Raw genomic sequence first — 25,313 nt, forward strand, 5'->3', positions numbered from 1 at the left:
GGTGCCGGGGGTCTATAAGGTTTGTGGGGCTCTATAGGATCCATGAGGGTCCCTGGGGGTCCATAGGTGTCCATAGGGGTCTATAGGGTCCCTAAGGGTCTATAGGGTCCATGGGGCTCTATAGGATCCATGAGGGTCCCTGGGGGTCCATAGGTGTTTATAGAGTCCCTAACGGTCTCTGGGGGTCCATAGCGGTCTATAAGGTCCATGGGGCTCTATAGACTCCATAAGGGTCCATAGGGGTCTATCGGATCCATAAGGGTTTATAGGGTCCATAAGGGTCTCTGGGGGTCCACAGGGGTCTATGGGGCTCTATGGGATCCATGAGGGTCCCTGGAGGTCCATAGGGGTCTATAGGGTCCATAAGAATCCATAACGGTCCATAGGGGTCTATGGGATCCATAAGGGTTTATAGGGTCCATAAGGGTCTCTGGGGGTCCATAGGGGTCTATGGGGCTCTATGGGATCCATGAGGGTCCCTGGGGGTCCATAGGGGTCTATAGGGTCCATGGGGCTCTATAGGGTCCCTGGGGGTCCATAGGGATCTTTAGGGTCCATGGGGGTCTCGGGAAGAGCGTGGGGGCGTGGCGTAAATGGGCGTGGCACCATCAAGACCCGCCCTCTGCGTGGCCCCGCCCACCCCACTGCCGCCGGGCGCGCATGCGCCGTGCGTCCCTTTAAACGTGCACAACAAGTCCCGGCCCCTCCGCTGACCCAGCCGCGGAGGCGAGCGGTGCCGCGAATCCCTCCGCTGCGGAGGGGGCGGAGCCTGACGGACTATTTCCCGTCCTTCATCCCGCCACACCGCCTCCCGCCACTCGGACCGCGGCAGGGAGGCTCCGGTGCTGTTCTCCCCTCTCTCTGTTCCCGCTCTCGCCGGCGGTCGCGGCGCTGTGGCGGCGCTCGGCGCCCGTCCCGTTCCCGCGGCGGAAGGGCACGCGAGATTACGGGGTGCGCGGCCGCGCCTGCGCAGTGCGCGCGTGCGCGCGGGCGGGGGGCGGGCGGCAGGAGGAGGAGGATCCAAGATGGCGGCGGCGGCCCGGCCGGGGGGACCGGGCAGGCCTCGACTGTGAGGCGGCCGGAGCGCGGGGCGGCGGGGCTGGACGGGCCGGTGGGGCGGCGGAGGGACCGCGGAGGGGCCGGCGGGTCGGCGGAACTCGCGGGTGTTGTCCTGACCTCCCGTTTCCCCGCGGTTGGAGTTGGGGGGGGAGGCGGCCCGCGGCCTGTGAGGGGGCGGCGCGGGGGCGGCGGGGCCTCCATGGCCCCCTGAGGGGGTCCCGGCGGGCAGCCCGGGAACCCCCCCGGCTCCCCTCGGTGCGAGGGATGGAGGAGGAGGAGCAGCAGCGCGCAGGGGGCGGCTGGGCCGAGTGGGGGCCCGGCTCGGCGGGGTCCCCGCCGTGGGTTCCCCCCCCGCCGCCCGACGGGGACGAGGAGCCCAAGCGCGGCCGCGGCGCGGACTGGGGGGGCCCGGAGCCCTCCGGGGACGCGGGGCCCTCCCGGCCGGCGGCAGCGCCCCCCAAAGCGGCGGGGGACGAGAAGGCTTCGAACGCCCCGCGCCCCCCACGGGCCGGGGGCGAGCCGCGGGGTAAGGGCGGCGGAGGACCCGGGAAAGGCCCCGGGGGGCGCCCGCCGGGCGAGGAGCGGAGCCCCCGCAAAGGCGCGGAGGAACGCGGGGCCCGCGGCGGGGAGCGGCCCGGCCCCGAGGACAGCAAGGCCCGGCGGCCCCTCGGGGGTCCCCGCGGGGAGTGGGGGTCGCCGTGGCTGGCGGGAGAAGCGGAGCCCCCCGAGGACTTTTTGCCCCCCCCGGAATGTCCCGTCTTCGAGCCCAGCTGGGCCGAGTTCAGCGACCCCCTGGGGTACATCGCCAAGATCCGCCCGATCGCCGAGAAAAGCGGAATCTGCAAAATACGACCCCCGGCCGTGAGTATTTGGCGCGGGGGGTGGGTTTTGGGGACCCCCTCGTTGTGGGGAACCCCCGTCCCGTGGTGGGGAGGGGGATTTGGGGGTTCTCCGCTATCTCGGGTGTGGGGTTTGGGGTACGTGCCCCCACCCCCCCCCCCCACCTCACGTTGTCCCTTTGGTGGGGTCATTTCTGAATTTGGGGGGTGGGAATTGCCCCCCTCCCCAGTTTTGGGAGCATTTTGGGGGGTTTGTCTCCCCTGGGGGGGGGGAAATATTTTCTGTTTTGGGGGATAATCGCTTTTATTAATTTGTGTTGGGATCGCCCCCGTGGGGTGGCACGATCCCACTTTGGGGGGGGGGGGTAATTCTTTTCCCACCGGAGTAATTTGGTCTTTTTTTTGGTGGGGGAGGGGGTTAATGAATTAATTACCCCCCCCATGAGTAATTTCTAATTTTGGGGGGTGTAATGAACCCCTCCAGGGCTGTAATTCACCCCCCCCCCCCCCATTCTCCTTCTGCATCCTGAGGGGAGTGGGAAATACCCCGGGGGGGGCATTTATGAATTTGGGGGGGGGGGGTGGGGGTGACCCAAATTTGGGGGGCTAAATACACACGGGGGGGGGGGCTGTAAATGCCCCCTCCCCTTTTTAGGGATAATTTTGGGGGGGGTTAACCCAGATTGGGGGCTGGATTTTGGGGGGGGGGGGTCCTTCACAGCCCAAACCTCGTGGTGGGGGAGGGGACCCAGCCCCCCGCCCCCCCCCTTTTCAGTCCCCCCTCCCCCAGCTCCACAACCCCTCGTTTTCGTGGGTGGGGGGGGTCTCGGTGCCCTCCGGGGGGGGGTCCCGGTGCCCTCCGGGGGGGTCCCGGCGCGCCCCCCCCGCGGCCTCACAACAACAACAGTGACACGGCCAATATGGCGCCAGCGCCGAGCCTTTGTCTGCGTGCTCGGGGGGGGGTCCGGCCGCTCCGGGGGGGGGTCCCCGGCTCGACCGGCGACCCCCGGTGCTGGGGGAGAACCGGGGGAGAACCGTGTGGCCATCGGGGGGGGGGCAGGTGGCGAGCGACCCCCCCCATCCCCACCGACAGCGCTCCCCCCTCTCCATTTCCCGGTTGGTTTCCTGTTTTTTTTGGGGGGGGGGGGGGTCGCGCTCTGTCGCCCCCTCGGGGGGGTCCCTTTGTCGCCACCCCGGGGGGGTCGGGACAGGCCGAGCCGGTCCCCCCCTGCTCGGTGAAGGCTTCCGGGAGGGCCGGGCCGGGCCGTGCCGGGCCGTGCTGGCGTCACCGGCCCCGCGGGGCACCCCCGGTGTCCCCCCCCCCGCCCTGCCGCCACCGGGGGTGCGGGGGTGGCTCTGGCTGGGGGGGTGGGCACGAATTTGGGGTGCGACCCCCACCCCCAAACTCCGTTTTCCTTCCAGCCTTCTCCAGGGCTGATCGTCCTGTGGGAGGTTGGGGGTGCTGAGACCTCCCCCCCCGAAATTTGGGCTGTGTGTTCTCTGCCCCCTAAAATTTGGGCTGTGTGTTCTCTGTGCCCCCCAAAAATTGGGCTGTGTGTTCTCTGTGCCCCCCAAAATTTACCCCCTAAAATTTGGGTTGTGTGTTCTCTGTGCCCCCCAAAATTTACCCTCCAAAATATGGGCTGTGTGTTCTCTGTGCCCCCCAAAATTTACCCCTCAAATTTGGGCTGTGTGTTCTCTGTGCCCCCCAAAATTTGGGCTGTGTGTTCTCTGTGCCCCCCAAAATTTACCCCTCAAAATTTGGGCTGTGTGTTCTCTGTGCCCCCCAGATTTGGGTTGTGTTCTCTGTGCCCCCCAAAATTGGGCTATGTGTTCTCTTTACCCCCCAAATTTGGGCTGTGTGTTCTCTGTACCCCCCAAATTTGAGCTGTGTGACCTAAATTTGGGGCACAAAACCCAAATTTGGGCTGTGCACTCTCCCTCCAGGACTCGGTGTAGGGGGTGTTGCTGCCGAACCCCCCTAAATTTGGGGATTTTTCCCTGTGGAGCTCCCAGCGCTGCCCTGTCTGTGCCACACTGGGGGTGCCCAAGGCTGCTGCCCCCCCAAATTTGGGCTGTGTGCCCCTCTGCCCGTCCCTGACCCCCCCGTTTTGCCCCCCCAGGACTGGCAGCCCCCCTTTGCTGTCGAGGTCGACAACTTCAGGTTCACCCCCCGCATCCAGCGGCTCAACGAGCTGGAGGTGAGCGGGGTGGGGCGAGGATTTTGGGGCTGATTTTGGGGGGTGCACAGGTCTCACCCACGTCTTTGCACCCCAATTTCCTCCCCCCCCTCCAGGCGCAGACCCGGGTGAAGCTGAATTACCTGGACCAGATCGCCAAATTTTGGGAAATCCAGGGTTCCTCCCTCAAAATTCCCAACGTGGAGCGGCGCATCCTCGACCTCTACAGCCTCAGCAAGGTGGGTGGGGGGGGGCAAAATGGGGGTCACACCTTTTGGGGGGGTTGGGGAAGGGGCCCCCCTCGGTGGAAATTGTCTTTATCCTGTTTTGGGAGTTCATTCCCCCAAATTTAGGGGTGTTTTCTGATCTGGAGGGGTGATTTTTCCTCTGGGGGTTTATTTTTTATTGGGGGGGGTGATTGCCCCCTGTGGAGGTGTGTTCTCGTTTAGGGGGGGTTAATTGTCTTCTTTGAGGGTAGAAATTTATTTAATTTTCCATTTAGAAGTTTAATTGTGTTTTTGAGGAGTGTTTTGCATTTTTGGAAGATATTTTTTTATTTAGGGTGTTAATTGTATGGGAAAATCTTTTCTTTTGGGGTGTACCTGTTTTTCCTGGGGGAGCATTTTCTAATCAGAGAATTAATAATCAGAGAAATTCATTCTTTCTTTTGGGGCGGGGGTGGCTCTGGGGTGGCCCTTGGTGGCTTTGGGGTGTCCCCTCACTGAGGACAGTGTCCCTTCACCCAGGGGTGGCCCTGGGTGGCTTTGGGTGTCGCTCAGTGTCCCCTCATGGGTGGTGATGAGGAAGGTGGCTATGAGGGCATCTGCAAGGACCTGAGGTGGCCCTGGGTGGCTTTGGGGTGTCCCTTAGTGTCCCCTCACTGAGGACAGTGTCCCTTCACCCAGGGGTGGCCCTGGGTGGCTTTGGGTGTCCCTCAGTGTCCCCTTGTCCCCTCGCAGGTGGTGATGGAGGAGGGTGGCTACGAGGCCATCTGCAAGGACCGGCGGTGGGCGCGGGTGGCGCAGCGCCTCTCGTACCCGTCGGGCAAGAACATCGGCTCGCTGCTGCGGGCGCACTACGAGCGCATCATCTACCCCTACGAGATGTACCAGTCCGGGGCCAACCTGGTGGTGAGTGCCGGGTTTTGGGGGGGGCTTGGCGGGTACCCTGGACCCTGCTGAGGGTTCTGGCCCCGCTCGCCTCCAGCAGTGCCACGCGCGGCCCTTTGAGAGCGAGGAGAAGGACCGGGAGTACAAACCCCACAGCATCCCCCTGCGCCAGTCCGTGCAGCCCTCCAAGTTCAACAGCTACGGCCGGCGCGCCAAGCGCCTGCAGCAGGAGGTGGGCACCCCAGAATCCTCGCTGGGCACCCCAGAATCCTCGCTGGGCACCCCAGAATCCTCGCTGGGCACCCCAAATTCCTCCCTGGGCACCCCAAATCCCTCCCTGGGCACCCCGAATCCCCCTGGGATGCCCGAATCCCTCCCTGGGCACCCCAAATCCCTCCCTGGGCACCCCAAATCCCTCCCTGGGCACCCCAAATCCCTCCCTGGGCACCCCAAATCCCCCTGGGATGCCGAAATCCCTCCCTGGGATCTCCAAAATCCTCCTGGGATGCCCAAATCCCTCCCTGGGATCCCCAAAACCCTCCCGGGGGATCCCCCCTGACACGGCTGTCCCGCAGCCCGAGCCCACGGAGGAGGACATCGAGAAGAACCCCGAGCTGAAGAAGCTGCAGATTTACGGGGCCGGGCCCAAAATGTTGGGGTTGGGGCTGGTGGCCAAGGATAAAACCCTGAGGAAAAAAGGTATTGGGGATCCCTCCCTCATGTGGGGGTGCAGGGGCTGGTGGGACCCCTTAAATCTTTCTGGGAACCTCTGTGTCTTCTTGGGTTTTATTTTTTTGGGTTTTTAATTGTCATACCCTCACAGTTCTCGTGGGAGCCTCTTTACCCACAATTTGTTTGGGGTTTTTCCCAAATTCTTTCGGATTCTTCAGGGACTCTCCCCTTCTTGTCTCCCTCTCTGTTTTGGGTCGCACCTCCCAGAGTTTCTGGGCACCTCAAGTTTTTTGGGATGCCCTCCCACACCCTCAGGTTTTATGGGATATCTTCTTTTCAGTTCTTCAGGAACCTTCTCTCCCCTAGGACAGATTCTCCCTGGTGGGACAGACACCCCTCTCCCAGTCTTTAGAGACCCCAGTTTTTTAGGGAACCCCTTTTCCCCCCAGATTTTTAGGGAACCCCTTTTCCCCCCAGATTTTTAGGGAACCCTTTCTCCTCTTTTGCCCTTCCCATTTTTTTTTTGACACCCCCTCCCGTTTTTCAGGTCATTTTCCCCAGTTGTTCAATAACCCCACAAGGGATCAAAAACCTCCCAATAATTCAGAACTCTCCCAAATGTTCTGTAATTCCCCCTCCCAACTGCTCAATAACCACCTGATGGTTCATTGCTCCCCCAATTTTTCTGTAACACCCCAATAGTTCAGCACCCCCCAATTATTCAGTGACTCTCCAATAATTCAATAAATCCACAATGGTTCAGCACCCCCAAAAAGTTCAGTAACCCCCCAATAATTGAGTGCCCCCAATGATTCTGTAACCCCCAAAAATTTCAGTAACCCCCCCCATAGTTCAATCACTCTCCAATGGTGCTGTAACCCCCCTAAAGTAGGTTTAAGTTTAATAATAAAATAAAAAACAATAATAATAAAAATGTGAAAATAATAATAAAATAATAAAAACAGTCCAGCACCCCCCAATCTCCCAGTAACCCCCAACCTCCCAGTACCCCCAACCTCCAGCACCCCCTAACCTCCCATTCCCCCCCCACGATCCATCACCCCCAAACCTTCCAGCACCCCCCAACCTCCCAGTACCCCCTATCTCCCAGCACCCCCCATGATCCATCACCCCCCAACCTCTCAGTACCCCCCCAACCTCCCAGTACCCCCAACCTCCCATTCCCCCCCCCATGATCCAGCACCCCCCAACCTCTCATTCCCCCCCCACCATCCAGCACCCCCCAGCCTCCCGGTGACCCCCATTTCCCCCGCAGACAAGGACACCCCCGAGTGTCCCCCCACGGTGGTGGTGAAGGAGGAGCCGGCGGGGGAGCCCCGGGGGTCGCCGGCGCTGCCGGGGCCGCGGGACGAGCTGCGCCACAGCCCCGAGCCCTGCACCAAGATGACCATGAGGCTGCGCCGCAGCCACAGCAACAGCCAGTTCGTGAGTAGGGCTGGGCTGTGGGCCGTGGGACCCCACAAAAACCCCAAAACCCTCGCCCCCAAACCCCCTTTTCCCTCCCCGCCAGGTGGATTCCTACGTCTGCCGGATCTGCTCGCGGGGGGACGAGGACGACAAGCTGCTGCTGTGCGACGGCTGCGACGACAACTACCACATCTTCTGCCTGCTGCCCCCCCTGCCCGAGATCCCCAAGGGCATCTGGCGCTGCCCCAAATGCGTCATGGCGGTGAGGGGGGCGCGGGGACACCCCCTGGCATCCGCCCCGCTGTGGGTCGCATCCCAGTTGTGGGGCTGGGAACCCCCACCTTGTGTGGTGGCCTGTGCTGGGAAGGGGTTTGGGTCTGTCTGTTTTGTGGGGCTGGGACCCCCTGATCTGTGGGGTTGGGACCCCCATCTGTGGGGTTTAGGGTCCCCCTGATCTATGGGGTTAGGGAGCCCCTGATCTGTGGGGCTGGGACCCCCATCTGTGGGGTTTAGGGACCCCCTGATCTGTGGGGCTGGGACCCCCATCTGTGGGGTTAGAAACCCCCTAAGGTGCTTTCTGTAGGATGCCCTAAGTATCCGGAGCTGTCCCCAGTGTCCCCTCCCAATGTCCCCAGTGACCCCCCCCAATGTCCCCAAGCCCCCTGACCCCCCCAATGTCCCCAGGCCCGCTGACCCCTCCCAGTGTCCCTGACCCCTGGTGTCCCCAAGCCCCCTGACCCCCGCAATGTCCCCTGACCCCCCAATGTCCCCAAGCCCCCTGACCCCTCCTGGTGTCCCCCCAGGAGTGCAAGCGGCCCCCGGAGGCGTTTGGCTTCGAGCAGGCCACGCGCGAGTACACGCTGCAGAGCTTCGGCGAGATGGCCGACGCCTTCAAGGCCGACTACTTCAACATGCCCGTCCATGTGAGCCCCCCCAAAACCCCCCCGGACCCCCAAAACCTGCCTGGAGCCCCCCAAAACCCCCCAGGCTCCCCTGAGCCCCCCAGGCTCCCCTGAGCTCCCCTCCCTTTGTGGAGGTGGGTGACGCCTTCAAGGCCAACTACTTCAACATGCCCGTCCACGTGAGCCCCCCCAAAACCCCCCCGGACCCCCAAAACTTGCCTGGAGCCCCCCAAAACCCCCCAGGCTCCCCTGAGCCCCCCAGACTCCCCTGAGCTCCCCTCCCTTTGTGGAGGTGGGTGATGCCTTCAAGGCCGAATACTTCAACGTGCCTGTCCACGTGAGCCCCCCAAAACGGCCTGGATCCCCCCAAATCTGCCAGGATCCCCCCAAATCTGCCAGGATCTCCCCAAAATCTGCCTGGAGCCTCCCAAAACCCCCCAGGCTCCCCTGAGCCCCCCAGGCTCCCCTGAGCTCCCCTCCCTTTGTGGAGGTGGGTGACGCCTTCAAGGCCGACTACTTCAATGTGCCCGTCCATATGAGCCCCCCAAAACCTGCCTGGATCTCCCCTAAATCTGCCTGGATCCCCCCAAAACTTGCCTGGAGCCCCCCAAAACCCCCCAGGCTCCCCTGAGCCGCCCAGGCTCCCCTGAGCCCTCCAGACTCCATTGAGCTCCCCTCCCTTCAGTGAGGTGGGTGATGCCTTCAAAGCTGAATACTTCAATGTGCCCGTCCTTGTGAGCCCCCCAAAATCTGCCTGAAGCCCCCCAAAATCTGCCTGGAGCCCCCTAAAACCCCCCCAAGATTCCCCTGAATCCCCCAGATCTCCCTCACTTCAGTGAGGTGGGTGATGCCTTCAAGGCCAACTACTTCAATGTGCCCGTCCATATGAGACCCTCAAAATCCCCTAAAACACCCCAAATCCCCCCAAACTGCCCCCAAATCCCCCCAAACCACCCCCAAAGCCTTGCCCTGCCCGCAGATGGTGCCCACGGAGCTGGTGGAGAAGGAGTTCTGGCGCCTGGTGAACAGCATCGAGGAGGACGTGACCGTGGAGTACGGCGCCGACATCCACTCCAAGGAGTTCGGCTCCGGCTTCCCCGTGCGCGACGGCAAACGGCGCCTGTCCCCCGAGGAGGAGGTGGGACCGGGCCTTGTCACCTGCTGGGGACAGTGTCACCTCCCCCGGGACACTGACAGGGACCTTGGCACCTCCTCCCCACCCTGGTGGCCCCTTCTCCCCATGGGGAGTGACCCTGTGGATGTCCCCTATCCCCATGGGGTGTGACCCAGTGTTCCCTTGTCCCTATCGGGAGTGACCCAGTGTCCCCTGTCCCTGTTGGGTGTCCCTGTCCCTATTGGGGGATGACCCAGTGTCCCCTGTCCCTGTTGGGTGTCCCTGTCCCTATTGGGGGATGACCCAGTGTCCCCTGTCTCCGTGGGGTGACGCTGTCCTGGGGGTGTCCCCGTCCCCGTGGGGTGTCCCCGTCCCCGTGGGGTGACGCTGTCCCCGTGTCCCCAGGAGTATGCGGGCAGCGGCTGGAACCTGAACGTGATGCCGGTGCTGCAGCAGTCGGTGCTGTGCCACATCAACGCTGACATCTCGGGCATGAAGGTGCCCTGGCTCTACGTGGGCATGGTGTTCTCAGCCTTCTGCTGGCACATCGAGGACCACTGGAGCTACTCCATCAACTACCTCCACTGGTGGGCCCCGGGGGGGCGACTTCGGGGTGTCTGGGGGGGCCAAGAAGCAAATTTGGGGTGTTTGGGGGGTGTCTGGGGGGCCAGGGAGAGACTTTGGGTTGTTTGAGGGGTGTCTGGGGGGCCAGGGAGCAAATTTGGGGTGTTTGGGGGGCTAGAAGAGTGACTTTAGGGTATTTTGGGGGGCCAGGGAACAAATTTGGGGTGTCTGGGGGAGTCTGAGGAGCCTGGGGAGAGACTTTGGGGTGTCTGGGGGGCCCAGGAGTGACTTTGGGGTGTTTGGGGGGGCCCAGGAGTGACTTTGGGGTGTTTGGGGGGGGCCCAGGAGTGACTTTGGGGTGTTTGGGGGGCTAGAAGAGTGACTTTGGGGTGTTTGGGGGGGCACAGGAGTGACTTTGGGGTGTTTGGGGGAGCACAGGAGTGACTTTGGGGTGTTTAGGGGGCACAGGAGTGACTTTGGGGTGTTTGGGGGGGCTCAGGAGTGACTTTGGGGTGTTTGGGGGGCACAGGAGTGACTTTGGGGTGTTTGGGTGGCCGGGGGTGTGACTTTGGGGTGTTTGGGGGGGCCCAGGAGTGACTTTGGGGTGTTTGGGGGGGCTCAGGAGTGACTTTGGGGTGTTTAGGGGGTGTCTGAGGGGCCTGGGGAGTGACTTTGGGGTGTTTGGGGGGCCAGGGGAGAGACTTTGGGGTGTTTGGGGGGCCAGGAGGAACATTTTTGGGGTGCCCACGCCCAGGGGCGAGCCCAAGACGTGGTACGGGGTGGGATGAGGAGGTTTTAGGGTGGGATGAGGAGGTTTAGGGGTGGGATGAGGATGTTTTGGGGTGGGATGAGGATGTTTTGGTGTGGAATGAGGAGGTTTAGGGGTGGAATCAAGAGGTTTTGGTGTGGGATGAGGATGTTTTGGGGTAAGATCAGGACGTTTTTGGGGTGCCCACGCCCAGGGGCGAGCCCAAGACGTGGTATGGGGTCCCGTCGTTCGCGGCCGAGCACCTGGAGGAGGTGATGAAGAAGTTGACGCCGGAGCTGTTCGAGAGCCAGCCCGACCTCCTGCACCAGCTCGTCACCCTCATGAACCCCAACACCCTGATGGCCCACGGAGTACCCGTGAGTTTGGGGGGGTCCCCACAGCCCCCCTGGATCTCATCCCGCCCTGCTGAGCCCAGGGGTGAGCCCAGGTGTGTCCCCAAGGTGGTCAGGACCAACCAATGCGCCGGCGAGTTCGTCATCACCTTCCCCCGCGCCTACCACAGCGGCTTCAACCAGGGCTACAACTTCGCCGAGGCTGTCAACTTCTGCACGGCCGACTGGGTGAGCTCTGGGGGCTCCAAAATACCCGGGGGGGCAGGAAATGGGCCTGGGAGGGGAGAAAATGTAGCTGGGGGGTGAGAAAATGTAGCTGGGGGGGCAGGAAATATATCTAAGGGGGTAGAAAATGTACCTAGGCGGGCAGGAGATGTGCCTAGAGGGGCAGGAAATATATCTAAGGGTGTAGAAAATGTAGCTGGGGGGGAAGAAAATGTACCTAAGAGTCAGAATATGTGGCTGGTGGGGGAGAAAAATGTACCTACAGAGGCAGGAAATGTACCTAGGGGGGCAGGAAATATATCTAAGGGGGTAGAAAATGTAGCTGTGGGGGGAGAAAATGTAGCTGGAGGGGGAGGAAATGTAGCTGGGGGGGAAAAAATGTAGCTAGGGGGGTAGAAAATGTAGCTGGGGGGGGAGAAAATGTGCCTAAGGGGGGAGAAAATGTAGCTGGAGGGGCAGGAAATGTAGCTGGAGGGGGAGGAAATGTAGCTGTGGGGGAGAAAATGTAGCTGGAGGGGGGAGAAAATACATCTGGGGGGGCAGAAAATGTACCTAGGGGGCACAAAAATACCTGGGGGGTCACACAGAATATCCAGAGGGATCAAAAAAAAAAACTGGAGGAATGGAAAAAAAACCCAAAAATCTCAAGGGAAACGATAAAATCTGCAACAAAAGGAAGGAAAAAAAAGCACTGAAGGGAACCCCCAGAAGCTCCAGGCTGGGTTTAGGGGTGCAGGGTTTGGGGTTCGTCAGGTTTGGGGGGTCAGCACTGGATTCAGGGCTGCGTTTAGAGGTTCCCCCAGATTTTGGGGACACCGCTGACCCCCCAATCCCTTCCAGCTCTCTCCAGTGCATTGAGCACTGCCCAGTTCAGGGACTCAGTTCCCAGTTTGAAGGGATCCCAGTTTGAGTGTTCCCAGTTTGAGGTCTCACCCCAGCTGAGTTCAGGGTTACATGTAGGGGTTCCCCCAGATTTTGGGGATCCCCCTGACCCCCCAATCCCTTCCAGCTCCCCGCGGGCAGGCAGTGCATCGAGCACTGCCCAGTTTGAGGGACTCAGTTCCCAGTTTGAGGGGCTCCCAGTTTGAGGGTTCCCAGTTTGAGGGCTCAGCACTGGGGGTACCCAGCTGGGTTCAGGACTATATTTAGGGGTCCCCCCAGATTTTGGGGATCCCCCGACCCCCCCAATCCCTTCCAGCTCCCTCCAGTGCATCGAGCACTGCCCAGTTCAGGGACTCAGTTCCCAGTTTGAGGGTTCCCAGTTTGAGGGGATCCCAGTTTGAGGGTTCCCAGTTTGGGGGCTCAGCACTGGGGGTACCCAGCCGGGTTCAGGGCTGTGTTTAGGGGTCCCCCCAGATTTTGGGGATCCCCCTGACCCCCCAATCCCTTCCAGCTCCCCGCGGGCAGGCAGTGCATCGAGCACTACCGCCGCCTGCGCCGTTACTGCGTCTTCTCGCACGAGGAGCTGATCTGTAAGATGGCCGCGAGCCCCGAGAAGTTGGACCTGAACCTGGCGGCCGCTGTGCACAAGGAGATGTTTGTGCTGGTGCAGGAGGAGCGCAAGCTGCGCAAGGCCCTGCTGGAGAAGGTGGGGCACCCTGAAATTTGGTGAAGGGGTGGGGATGGGGAGGGGGAAGTGTAAAGGTTGTGAGATGTGAGGGGTTGGGGCACCCCAAAAGCGCTGGGGAGGGGGTGAGGGTTGTGTTTGTGCCTCCCTTAGGGGGTTATGGGGGTGTTAGGGGCACCCCAAAAACTCTGGCAATGAGGTGAGGGTTGTGTTTGGTCCCTCTAGGAGGTTATAGGGGTGTTAGGGGCACCCCAAAAGCGCTGAGGAGGGGGTGAGGGTTGTGTTTGTGCCTCTTTCAGGGGGTTATGGGGGTGTTGGGCACCCCAAAATCTCTGGGGAAGGGGTGAGGGTTGTGTTTGTGCCTCCCTTAGGGGGTTGTGGGGGTGTTGGGCACCGCAAAATCTCTGGGGAGTGGGTGAGGGTTGTGTTTGGTCCCTCTAGGAGGTTATAGAGGGGTTAGGGGGTGCTGGGGGCACCCCAAAATCTCCATGGGGGGGTTCTCATGTCCGTGTTTTTACCCCCCCAGGGCATGATGGAGGCAGAGCAGGAATGCAGGGAGGAATGCCAGAAAATTGGGGAAAATCTGAGGGAATTTTTATTCCTCTCAGGGGATCACGAAGGGATTGGGGGTGCTGGGGACACCCCAAAATCCCCATGGGGGGGTTCTGATGTCCGTTTTTTGGCCCCCCCAGGGCATCACGGAGGCGGAGCGCGAGGCCTTCGAGCTGCTGCCCGACGACGAGCGGCAGTGTGACAAGTGCAAGACCACTTGTTTCCTGTCAGCCCTGGCCTGCTACGACTGTCCCCAGGGCCTCGTCTGCCTCTACCACATGGACGACCTCTGCAAGTGCCCCCGCAGCAAGCAGTACCTCAGGTGGGGGGCTCGGGGGGTCCGGGAGAGGGGGTTGGAGGGGTGGGAGAGGGGTTTTGGGGGGGTTTGGATGGGGTTTGGGGGGTTTGGATGGGGTTTGGGGGGGTTTGAATGGGGTTTGGGGGGTGGGAGAAGGGGTTGGATGGGGTTTGGGGGGTGGGAGAAGGGGTTGGAGGGGTGGGAGAGGGGTTTGGGGGGGTTTGAATGGGGTTTGGGGGGTGGGAGAAGGGGTTGGATGGGGTTTGGGGGATGGGAGAGGGGGTGGGAGGGGGGTCTAGGGGATTTGAATGGGGTTTGGGGGGATGGGATAAGGGTTTGGGAGATGGGAGAGGGGATTTGGGGGGCTTTAAATGGGGTTTGGGGGATGGGAGAGGAGGTTTGAATGGGGTTTGGGGGGCTTTGAATGGGGCTTGGGGGGGTTTGAATGGGGTTTTGGGGACAGGGAGACGGGTTTGGGAGGCTTGGAAAGGTGTTGGGGGTGATGGGATGGGGTTTGGGGGGCTGGGGACCTCGAGGGGGGGACATGGGGATGGTTTGGAGGGGCTCTCATAGATTTGGGGTGGGGGATTTGGGGCCTCGTTGTGACCCATGGGGTTGAGCTGGGGGTCTGTGGGTCCTGGTGTGACCCTGAGTGAAGCCCTGGGTATGATTTTCGGGTGCTGCAGATCTCGGGGTGTCCCTGGGGTGGCCTTGTGGGGGGGGGGACACAGCCACAACCTGGGGTCTCCTCTGCCGATTTGTGGTACCGCCACCCCAAAATCCCCCCCAAATACCCCATCAGCTCAGCCTGGGGGTGCTGTTTGTACTTTTGGGGGGTCGTGGGTGCCCGGGGGAGTCTCGCAGTGACCCCCAGTGCCCCCCCAGGTACCGCTACACCCTGGACGAGCTGCCGGCCATGCTGCACAAGCTCAAGGTGCGCGCCGAGTCCTTCGACACCTGGGCCAACAAGGTGCGCATCGCCCTGGAGGTGGAGGACGGCCGCAAGCGCAGTGAGTGGGGGTCCCGTGGTGGTGGTGGGGTGGGGTGGGGTTTTGGGGGGCTCTAAAGGGGGGTTTGGGGGCTCACAGCTCAGCCCTGACCCCCCGGCTGTGCCCGGGCAGCGCTGGAGGAGCTGCGGGCGCTGGAGTCGGAGGCGAGGGAGCGCAAGTTCCCCGAGAACGAGCTGCTGCACCGCCTCAAGGGCTGCCTGGGCCAGGCCGAGCGCTGCGTGTCCGAGGCCCTGGGGCTCATCAGCTCCCAGGAGACCGGGTGAGTGTCCCCTGAGTGTCCCCTGAGTGTCCTCAGCAGCTCGGTGTCACCGTCACCGGGCGCTGTCCCTGCGTGTCCGGCCCGAGGCACGACCTACTCGGTTTGCTGTGCCTGTTGTGCTTTGGTGTCCCTGTCCTGTCCCCATAAAAGCTGGACACTCCTGTGTCCGTGTCCTGGACACTTCCCTGTCCCTGTCCTGTCCCCTGTGGGTCCTGGACACTCCTGTGTCCCTGTCCTGGCCACTCCTGTGTCCCTGTCCTGTCCTCTGTCCATCCTGGACACTTCCATGTCCCTGTCCTGTCCCCTGTGGGTCCTGGACACTTCCCTGTCCCTGTCCTGTCCCCATAAAAGCTGGACACTTCCGTGTCCCTGTCCTGTCCCCTGTGGGTCCTGGACACTTCCCTGTCCCTGTCCTGTCCCCATAAAAGCTGGACACTTCCGTGTCCCTGTCCTGTCCCCTGTGGGTCCTGGACACTCCTGTGTCCCTGTCCTGGCCACTCCTGTGTCCCTGTCCTGTCCTCTGTCCATCCTGGACACTTCCATGTCCCTGTCCTGTCTCCATAAAAGCTGGACACTCCTGTGTCCCTGTCCTGGACATTTCCATGTCTCTGTCCTGTCCCCTGTCCACCCTGGGCACTCCTGTGTCCCTGTCCTGCACCCTCCTGTGTCCCTGTCCTGTCTCCATAAAAGCTGGACACTCCTGTGTCCCTGTCCTGGACATTTCCATGTCCCTGTCCTGTCCCCTGTCCACCCTGGGCACTCCTGTGTCCCTGTCCTGCACCCTCCTGTGTCCCTGTCCTGTCTCCATAAAAGCTGGACACTCCTCTGTCCTGTCCTCTGTCCATCCTGGACACTTCCATGTCCCTGTCCTGGACTTCCCTGTCCCTGTCCTGTCCCCATAGATCCTGGACACCTCCATGTCCCTGTCCTGTCCCCATAAAAGCTGGACATTTCCATGTCCCTGTCCTGTGTCCATCCTGGACACTTCTGTGTCCCTGTCCTGTCCCCTGTCCATCCTGGACACTTCTGTGTCCCTATCCTCTCCCCTATGGGTCCTGGACACTCCTGTGTCCCTGTCCTGGACACTTCCCTGTCCCTGTCCTGTCCCCAGGGGGGCACTGGACACTTCCATGTCCCCATTCTGTTCCCTGCAGCCCTTCCATACGTCCCCATGTCCCCATCCCATCCCTGTCCCCGTGTCCCTGCAGTGTCCCCTCGGTGCCACCGTCCCCAGTATCCCCTCGGTGCCACCATCCCCGGTGTCCCCTCGGTGTCCCCTCGGTGCCACCATCCCCAGTGTCCCCTCGGTGCCCCCTCGGTGCCACCGTCCCCGATGTCCCCTTGGTGCCACCGTCCCCGGTGTCCTCTCGGTGCCCCCTCGGTGCCACTGTCCCCGGTGTCCCCTCGGTGCCCCCTCGGTGCCACCGTCCCCGGTGTCCCCGCAGGGTCCCCACGCCGGCGCTGACGGTGGAGGAGCTGCGGGCGTTCCTGGAGCAGATGAACCAACTGCCCTGCGTGATGCACCAGATCGGGGACGTGCAGGTGGGACAGGGCCACACGGGGTCCCTCGGTGTCACACGGGGTCCCAGAGGTGTCACACGGGGTCTCTTGGTGTCACACGGGGTCCCAGAGGTATCACATGGGGTCCCTCGGTGTCACACGGGGTCCCAGAGGTGTCACACGGGGTCTCTTGGTGTCACACGGGGTCCCAGAGGTATCACATGGGGTCCCTGGGGTGTCACACGGGGTCCCGGGGTGTCACACGGGGTCCCTGGGGTGTCACACGGGGTCCCAGGGGTGTCACACGATGTCCTAGCAGTGTCCCACCATGTCCCGGGATGTCCCAGGGGTGTCACGCAGTGTCCCAGCAGTGTCCCACCGTGTCCCAGGGCTGTCACACAGTGTCCCAGGCCTGTCACACGATGTCCCAGCAGTGTCCCACAGTGTCCCATGGTGTCCCAGCAGTGTCCCAGGGCTGTCACACTGTGTCCCAGCAGTGTCCCACGCTGTCCCAGCGGTGTCACACGATGTCCCAGCAGTGTCCCACCATGTCCCGGGATGTCCCAGGGGTGTCACGCAGTGTCCCAGGCTTGTCACGCAGTGTCCCAGGGATGTCCCAGGGCTCTCACACTGTGTCCCAGCGGTGTCACACCGTGTCCCAGCAGTGTCCCAGGGTGTCACACCCTATCCCAGGGCTGTCACCCCCTGTCCCAGCAGTGTCCCCTCCCCGTGTCCCCGCACAGGCGCTGCTCCAGCGAGCACAGGCATTCCAGGCGGAGGCTCGGGCAGCACTGGGGACACCACAGGGTGTCTTAGGCCTGTCACCCCCTGTCCCAGCAGTGTCCCAGGGCTGTCCCACGGTGTCCCAGCAGTGTCCCCTCCCCGTGTCCCCGCACAGGCGCTGCTCCAGCGAGCACAGGCATTCCAGGCAGAGGCTCGGGCAGCACTTACCGAGCCCGGCCCGGGCCCGGGGGCTCTGCGGGAGCTGCTGGAGCGGGGGTCCCGCCTGGGCGTGGAGGTGCCCGAGGGCCGGCGGCTGGAGCGGCAGCTGGCCCAGGCGGCCTGGCTGGAGGAGGTGACGGCCACGCTGCGCTCGCCCCGGGCCCGCGTCCCCCTGCCCGCCATGCGCGGCCTCATCCAGGCCGGCCGCACCGTGGCCCCCAGCCCCGCCGTGGACGTGGCCATGGCCGAGCTGCAGGAGCTGCTGACCATCGCCCAGCGCTGGGAGGAGAAGGCCCAGATGTGCCTGGAGGCCAGGTCAGGGGGAGGGACCCCTCCTCGGGGGGAGAAAAAGGGGCTGGGGGCTGCCCCTTGTGTCTTTGGGGGGATAAAAAGGGGCTGGGGGCTGCCCCTTGTGTCTTTGGGGGGATAAAAAGGGGCTGGGGGCTGCACCCGAGAGGGTAGAGGGGGCTGGGGGCTGCCCCTTGTGTCTCTGGGGGGATAAAAAGGGGCTGGGGGCTGCCCCTTGTGTCTTTGGGGAGATAAAAAGGGGCTGGGGGCTGCCCCTTGTGTCTTTCAAGGGTTATAAAGGGGCTGGGGGCTGCCCCTCATCTCTCTCAAGGGTTATGAAGGGTCTGGGGGCAGTTAGAAAGGGTCTAGGGGCTGCCCCTTGTGTCTTTGGGGGGATAAAAAGTGGCTGGGGGCTGCACCCGAGAGGGGAGAGGGGGCTGGAGGCTGCCCCTTGTGTCTTTGGGGGCATAAAAAGGGGCTGGGAGCTGCCCCTTGTGTCTTTCAAGGGTTATAAAGGGGCTGGGGGCTGCCCCTCGTCTCTCTCAAGGGTTATGAAGGGTCTGGGGGCAGTTATGAAGGGTCTGGGGGCTTCCCCTTCATGTCTTTCAAGGGTTATAAAGGGGCTGGGGGCTGCTACTTGTGTCTTTGGGGGGATATAAAGGGTCTGGGGGCTGCCCCTTGTGTCTCTCAAGGGTTATAAAGGGTCTGGGGGCTGCCCCTTGTGTCTCTCAATGGTTATAAAGGGTATGGGGGCTGCTTCTCGTGTCTCTCAAGGGTTATAAAGGGTCTGGGGGCTGCTCCCCACATGCCCAGGCAGGGATAAAGGGGCTGGGGGTGTCTCTGTGGGGAGGGGGATGAAGGTTTGGGGTTCAGCCGCTGCTCAGCGGTTCCTGCCCGGGCTCGGGGAGTGTCGGGGGGGGTCTCTGGGGGTGTCGGGGTTGATATCTGGGGGTCTCTGGGGGTCTGTTGAGGGTCTCTGGGGGTGTCGGGGTTATCTGGGGGTGTCGGGGTTGATATCTGGTGGTCTCTGGGGGTCTTGGGGGAGTCTCTGGGGGTCTCTAGAGGGTCCCTGTCCCCCCCCGCAGGCAGAAGCACCCCCCGGCCACGCTGGCTGCCATCATCCAGGAGGCCGAGAACATCCCGGCGCTGCTGCCCAACATCCAGGCCCTGAAGGAGGCCCTGGGCAAGGCCCGTGCCTGGATCGCTGACGTCGAGGAGATCCAGGTGGGGCTGGGGACCCCCGGGACCCCCCCCGGGGGGCTGGGGCCCCTGGGACCCCTCACTGCACCCCCCCGAGTGCCTGGGCTGTCCCCTTGGACGGCCTCGTGTCCTTGGTCTGTCCCCAGGGACAACCCTGGGTCCCCATGGACACCCCTGTGTCCCCATCCTGTCCCCATGGACACCCCTGTGTCCCCATCCTGTCCCCACAGACACCTCCCTGTCCCTGTCCTGTGCACATCCCGTCTGCCACCGTGTCTCCATCCCATCCTGTCCCTGTCACCGTGACCCCACCGTGTCCCCATCCCTGTCCCTGTCACGATGATCCCATCCTGTCCTTGTTCCATCCCCGTCCCTGCCACCGTGTCCCCATTCCTGTCCCATTCCTGTCCCTGCCACTGTGACCCCACCATGTCCCCATCCCCGTCCCTGCCACCGTGTTCCTGTCCCTGTCACTGTGTCCCACTCCTGTCCCATCCCCGTCCCTGCCACCGTGTCCCCATCCCTGTCCCCTCCCCGTCCCTGCCACATCCCCACGGCACACCCAGCCCCCTCTCCCAGCCCACCCGTGTCCCCGTGTCCCCAGAACGGTGACCACTACCCGTGCCTGGACGACCTGGAGGGGCTGGTGGCCGTGGGCCGGGACCTGCCGGTGCGGCTGGAGGAGCTGCGGCAGCTCGAGGTGCAGGTGGGCACCGCGCACTCCTGGCGGGACAAGGCCTCCCGCACCTTCCTCAAGAAGAACTCCTGCTACACCCTGCTCGAGGTGGGTCTGGGGGTGCTCTGGGATTTTGGGGGGGGGGGTCCCAGCAGGGCGCTGAACCCCCCGGGTGTCCCCAGGTGCTGTGTCCCTGCGCCGACGCCGGCTCGGACAGCAGCAAGAGGCTCAAGTGGCGGCAGGAGCCGGGGCTGTACCGGCTGGACGCCGAGAGTTTGGGGCTGTCGGCGCAGGACCTGCGGGACCCCGGTGCTGTGGTGAGGAGTGGGGGGTTGTGGGGGGCACTCCGGGACCCCCAGAGCTGGCACTGCTGCTGTCCCTGCTGTCCCCACCTCGGGATTGGGGTGTTCGGGACACCCAACCTCGATTCCTGTCGCTGCTCGCGTTCCTTGTTGTCCCTACATTGTGGGGTTTGGGGGTGGGGTGCACCCTGTGACACCCCCTAACCCCATCACTTCCCCCCCTCCCTGCTGTCCCCCACCTCAGATTTTGGTGTTCAAGGGTTTGGGGTGGGGGGCACCCACGTTTCCCCCAGTCCCTGTCCCCCCTCAACCCCCCCCCCAGCTCCTCAAATCGACATTCAGGGGTTTGGGGTGGGGGGCACCCCCATTTCCCCCATCCTCCCTCACCCCCTGCTGTCCCCCACCCCAGATTTTGGTGTTCAAGGGGTTTGGGGTTGGGGGTCACCCCCATTCCCCCCTCACCCCCTGCTGTCCCCCCAGATCGTGGCGTTCAAGGAGGGCGAGCAGAAGGAGAAGGAGGGCATGCTGCGCCTCCGCCACGCCAACGCCCAGAAATCCGCGCCGCCCGTGCCAGGCCCGGGGCCGCCGTCCTGCGTGTGCGGGCAGCCCGCGGGGCCGGGCATGCTGCAGTGCCAGCTCTGCCGGGACTGGTTCCATGGCTCCTGCGTGGCCTGGCCCCGCCTGGGCAGCCAGAAACCATCGCCGGCCTGGTGGGAGTGGGACGCCAAGTTCCTGTGCCCGCTGTGCCAACGCTCGCGGCGGCCGCGCCTCGAGACCATCCTGGCGCTGCTGGTGGCCCTGCAGAAGCTGCCGGTGCGGCTGCCTGAGGGCGAGGCCCTGCAGTGCCTGACGGAGCGGGCAATCACCTGGCAGGACCGTGCCCGCCAGCTCCTGGCATCGCCCGAGGTGGCCGGGCCCCTGGAGCGCCTGGCGGCCCTGCGGCACCGGCTGCACGGCGACGGCGACGGCGCCCTGCGCGAGGCCAGCCGCAACGAGCAGACCAAGGTGGGCACCGGGGGGTTTGGGGGGGATTTATGGGGGTTTGGGGGAGATTTAGGGGGAATTTGGGGTGTTGCCAGCTGCATCGAGCAGACCAAGGTGGGCACCGGGGGTTTGGGGGAGTTATTGGGAGGTTTGAGGGAGATTTATGGGGGTTTGGGGGAATTTGGGGGAGATTTATGGGGGTTTGGGGGAATTTGGGGTGTTAGGATCATGCACAAGGCCAGCCGCAACGAGCAGACCACGGTGGGCACCAGGGGTTTGGGGGAGTTATTGGGGTTTGGGGAGATTTATGGGGGTTTGGGGAAATTTGGAGGGAATTTGCGGTGTTGGGATCCTGCTTGAGCAGACCAAGGTGGGGATCGGGGGGTTTTGGGGAGATTTATGGGGGTTTGGGGGGAATTATGGGGGTTTTGGGGGAAATTGTTGGGTTTTGGGGGGATTTGTGGGGGTTTGGGGGATCTATGGGGGTTCTGGAGAGACTCGGAGGGAATTTGGGGTGTCGGACCCCTGCGCAAGGCCGGCCACGAGGAGCAGAGCAAGGTGGAAGAGTTTGGGGGTCAATGGGGAGGTGTGGGGCAGGTTTTGAGGTTCTGGGGCAGGTTTGGGGGCGGTTTTGGGGGGCTGAGCCCCCCAGAACAGCTTCCCCGTGTCCCCCCCAGGTGTCGGTGGAGAACGGGGACGCCCCCAGCCCGGAGAAGAACGGACCCCTGCCCTCGGGTGAGCGGGGCCGGGGACCCCCGGGAGGGACCGGGGGCTGGGGGGTCCCTGCGGTGTCCCCACGGTGTCCCTGTGGTGTCCTCAGGATGTCCCCATGTCCCTGTAATGTCCCCACGATGTCCCCACGATGTCCCCACGGTGTCCCCGCAGAGCTGGAGGCGCTGAGCGCGGCGCTGCCGCGGCTGCAGGGCCCCGTGCTGGAGTTGGCCGAGGCCACGCGGCGGCCGCTGGAGGAGCTGATGATGGAGGGGGACCTGCTGGAGGTGACGCTGGATGAGGCCCAGAGCATCTGGCGGCTGCTGCAGGCCACGCGCCCGCCCCCGCTGGCCCTGTTCCGCCTGCTGCTGGAGGTACGGGCACCCCGAAACTGCGCGGGGACCCCAAAACTGCCCGGGCACCCCGAACCTGCCCAGGGAGCCCAAAACTGCCCGGGGACCCCAAAACTGCCTGGGGTACAGAGCACACCCACAAACCTCCCTGAGATACAGAGCAACACCCCCAAAACTGCCCGGGGACCCCAAAACTGCACAGGGACCCCCAAAACCTCCCTGGAGAACAGAACACACCCCCAAAACTGCCCGGGGACCCCAAACCTCCCTGAGATACAGAACCCCCCAAAACTGCCCCAGAACCCCCCAAACCTCTCCAGGGACACACAGCTCCCCAAACCTTCCCTGGAGGCAGAGAACCCCAAAACCTTCCCCACAGAACCCTCCCAAATCTGCCCCCAAACCACCCCAGAACTCCTCCAAAGCATCTCCAGGAGCCTCAAACTTGCCCCAAAACCTCGCAGGGGACCCCAAATTATTCCCCAGGACTCCAAAACTCGCCCCAAACACCCTGAGGAGCCCAGAACTACCCCAAATCTTCTCCCTTGAGCCCCAAAACTGCCCCAGCCTCTTCTGGGCACCCCAGAACTATCCCAAAGCGCCTTCTTTGAACCCCAAAACTGCCCCAACCGCTGCGGGGCACCCCAAAACTGCCCCCAGATCATCTCTTAAAGGTCTTAGTGACCCCCTCAAATTCCCTCAGAGACCCCAAAACCAGCACCATGCAGCTCCTCGTGGTGGGGCTCCCCAAAAATCCCCTCTGGCGACCCCAAAACTCTCCCCATGCCCTTCCTTTACCCCTTACCCCCAACCCTTTGGGGTGAGGGTCCCCAAAACCTTTTAGAGACCCCCCCCCCACCCCAAATCCCTCCTTCCGCTTCTGTTCCACCACCTCCCCCCACCCTGGGCACCCCAAACCCGGCCTTGCCCTGGCAGCCCAGCCCCTCTGCTCCCCAATTTTGGGGGGCTGATGGGGTGTCCCCCCCTGCAGCTGGAGCAGGCGGAGCGTCGGGGGGCTCGGGCCCGCGGCCGGGACCCCGAAAGGCGCCGGAAGCGCCGGGCGGAGCGGGGGCACCTCCCCTCCCTGGCCAAGGAGGAGCTGGAGCCAAAGAGGAGTCGGGGTCCCGAGGGGGGGGACCCCCGGGACAGCCCCACGCCCGGCCCCCAGACCCCCGGGGTGAGCGCTGGGGCTTGCCGGGGGGGGTTGTGGGGTACAGAAGGGGTTAATGGGGGGATTGTGGGGTCCAGGATGAAAATTTGGGAGTTTTTGGGGTGAATTACGGGGTGAGAGGGATCCTGGATGAGCACAGGAGGATTTTGGGGTGCAGGGGCGAGGCTTTGGAGTGGGGGGGGGGGTTCCCCCATAACCAGGGATCAATGGGGTTACTTATGGGGTGCCGAAATTTTGGGGTTGTCCCCCCCTAACCCCATCCCCCGTGTCCCCCCCAGGACTCGTGACGTGGAGCCCCCCCAGCTCGGACGGACGCGGCTGACACGGTGGGGATGGACTTGGGGGTCCCCCCAAAACCTTGAGACCCCCCCCAAAACCTCCCCAAATCGGGGTGGGGGGTCGGGGGGGGGTCTCCCCTTCCCCTCCCCTCCCCCCCCCCCCGTGATGTAATTATTTGAGTTGTTTCTTTTGTATCGTTCAGCCCCGGGGGGGGGGGTCCGGGGGTCCCCCCAAAATGGGGAGGGGGGGCCCCAACCAGCACAGCAGGGCCAGCCCCCCTCCCCCACCCCTCCCGCAATGGGTTTTTTATAGGATTTGGGGGTGGGAGTGGGGGTGGGGGCAGATTTGGGGTCCCCCTGCCCCCCCCCCCGCTGACACTAACAAGTCTCAAGCTCTTTGTAGCGGGGCGGGGGGGCCTTATTTTATTGTATTATGATTTTTTTTATTATTATTAAACTTTGGAGGTTAAAAGGGGGGTCTGAGGTTATTTGGGGGGGTTAAGGAGGGGTCTGGGTTTGGGGGGATTTGGGGAGGGGTCAGTTATGCTGAGGGGTTGGGATTTTGGGGTGTTCGGGGGTTTTGAGGGTTCAGAGGTTTTGGGGGGCTTCAGGTTTTTTGGGATTTGTGATTTTTGTTTGGGATTTCGAGGTTCAGTATTTTGGGGGTTCGGGATTTTGGGGGTTCGGGGTTTTGGGGGGTTCGAACTCCCCGCGCAGCCTCGTGGGGGCGCTGGCGGTGCCGCCTCCCCATTGGCCGCCGGCTCCACCAATGGGCGCGCGCGACGGGCGGGGCTCAGGCGCGCGCGGGAACCTCCGCCCGGAGCCCGTCCCGGTCCCGAGGGGAAAATCCCCTCCCTGCGCTGAAAATGCTCTTTCGTGAGGTAAAATTCACCTCTTCTGAGGTAAAAACCTACTTGGCTGAGGGTAAAACCTTCCCCCCTTCGGTAAAACACCGCCTTTCCGGAGATAAAATTTCCCTGTTCTAAGATGTGACATGTTACATGAGATAAAACCCAATTCTGTGAGGTAAAATTTACCTTTCTGAGGTAAAAATCCACTTTTCTGAGATAAAATGCTCCTTTCATGTAGAGAACAATGTTTTTTTCCATGAGATAAAACGCTCTTTAAGTGAGGTAAATTTTATATTTCTGAGGCAAAATCTGCTGCCCCGAGGTAGATAAAAAGGGGTGAAAAGTTCTTTTTTGTGGTAAAAATGAGGTAAAACATGTCCCTTTCTTGAGGTAAACCCTTGATTTATGAGGTAGAGTTCACCTTTCCTGAGATAAAAATCCCCTTCCTGAAGAGAAGAACACTTTCATGAGATGAAACCCTCTCCAGTGAGTGAGGTAAAGTTTCCATTTTCTGAGGTACAGTCCCCCCTTCATGAGGGGAGAAATGCTTTTTCCTAAGGTAAAACCTTCTTTTGTGAGGTAAAATTTACTTTTGGTTGGGTAAAAACTCCTTTTCTGAAGTAAAATTCCCCTCCTTGAGGTGAAAAATGCCCTTTTTTGCAGTTAAACCCTGTTTCATGGGGTAAATTTTACTCTTTTTGAAGTAAAACATTGACCTTTCTTCAGATAAAACCTTTGTCTCTGAGGCAGAATTTACCTTTCCTGAGGTAAAATCCCCCTCTCTCAGGTAAAACCCCTCTTGTGAGGTAAAATTCACTTTTTCTCTGATTAAAAAAATCCTTTTTTCTGGTTTAAAACTCCACTCTGTGAAGTAAAATCTCTAGTCTGTGTTAATTCCTCTATTTGCAGTAGAACTCCTTTGCTTGAAGTAAATTCTGCTTTTTTGGACATAAAACCCTCATTTTTGAGGTAAAATCTTTCCTGAAGTAAAATCCCCATTTCTGAGGTGAACATTCGGGAAACAGAACACCTCCTTTGTAATGTAAAATTTACTTCTTCTGATGTGATAAAATCCTTTCTCCTGATGTAAAATCCTCCCCCTTTTTTTTTTTCTTTTTTGCAGTCCCTCCTTTTTGGGTGTAAATCTCGCTTTTCCTGAGGCAAAACTACTTTTTATT

General features: G+C 61.9%; 1 protein-coding gene across 2 annotated transcripts; it reads left to right on the forward strand.

The window, feature by feature from the left end:
• Positions 1-694: 694 nt before the first annotated feature.
• KDM5C (lysine demethylase 5C) lies at positions 695-23,756 on the forward strand. 2 transcript variants are annotated; one of them, XM_041711961.2, is made up of 27 exons: positions 695-1,920; positions 4,022-4,099; positions 4,195-4,317; positions 5,038-5,208; positions 5,285-5,419; positions 5,763-5,886; positions 7,136-7,305; positions 7,391-7,549; positions 8,091-8,210; positions 9,169-9,327; positions 9,709-9,890; positions 10,830-10,992; positions 11,077-11,196; positions 12,587-12,781; positions 13,453-13,634; positions 14,496-14,620; positions 14,732-14,879; positions 16,325-16,421; positions 17,278-17,636; positions 18,695-18,833; positions 19,414-19,593; positions 19,668-19,802; positions 20,268-20,792; positions 21,449-21,506; positions 21,657-21,856; positions 22,827-23,012; positions 23,285-23,756. In XM_041711961.2, the coding sequence occupies exons 1-27, from the start codon at positions 1,324-1,326 to the stop codon at positions 23,291-23,293; spliced, it is 4,839 nt and encodes a 1,612-aa protein (XP_041567895.2). In that variant the 5' UTR covers positions 695-1,323; the 3' UTR covers positions 23,294-23,756. The 2 variants fall into 2 exon arrangements, with proteins under 2 accessions (XP_041567895.2, XP_041567896.2); XM_041711962.2 differs by having other exon boundaries at positions 5,288-5,419.
• The last annotated feature ends 1,557 nt before the right edge of the window (positions 23,757-25,313 follow it).

Source organism: Taeniopygia guttata, chromosome 31, assembly GCF_048771995.1.
Source record: "Taeniopygia guttata chromosome 31, bTaeGut7.mat, whole genome shotgun sequence".
Classification (NCBI taxonomy): Eukaryota; Metazoa; Chordata; class Aves; order Passeriformes; family Estrildidae; genus Taeniopygia; species Taeniopygia guttata.

Coding starts and splice junctions, on each gene's coding strand:
- KDM5C (XM_041711961.2), top strand. CDS start 1,324: ATGGAGGAGGAGGAGCAGCAGCGCGCAGGGGGCGGCTGGGCCGAGTGG. Junction 11,197..12,586: donor ACTTCTGCACGGCCGACTGG/GTGAGCTCTGGG, acceptor AATCCCTTCCAG/CTCCCCGCGGGCAGGCAGTG. Junction 12,782..13,452: donor GCAAGGCCCTGCTGGAGAAG/GTGGGGCACCCT, acceptor TGGCCCCCCCAG/GGCATCACGGAGGCGGAGCG.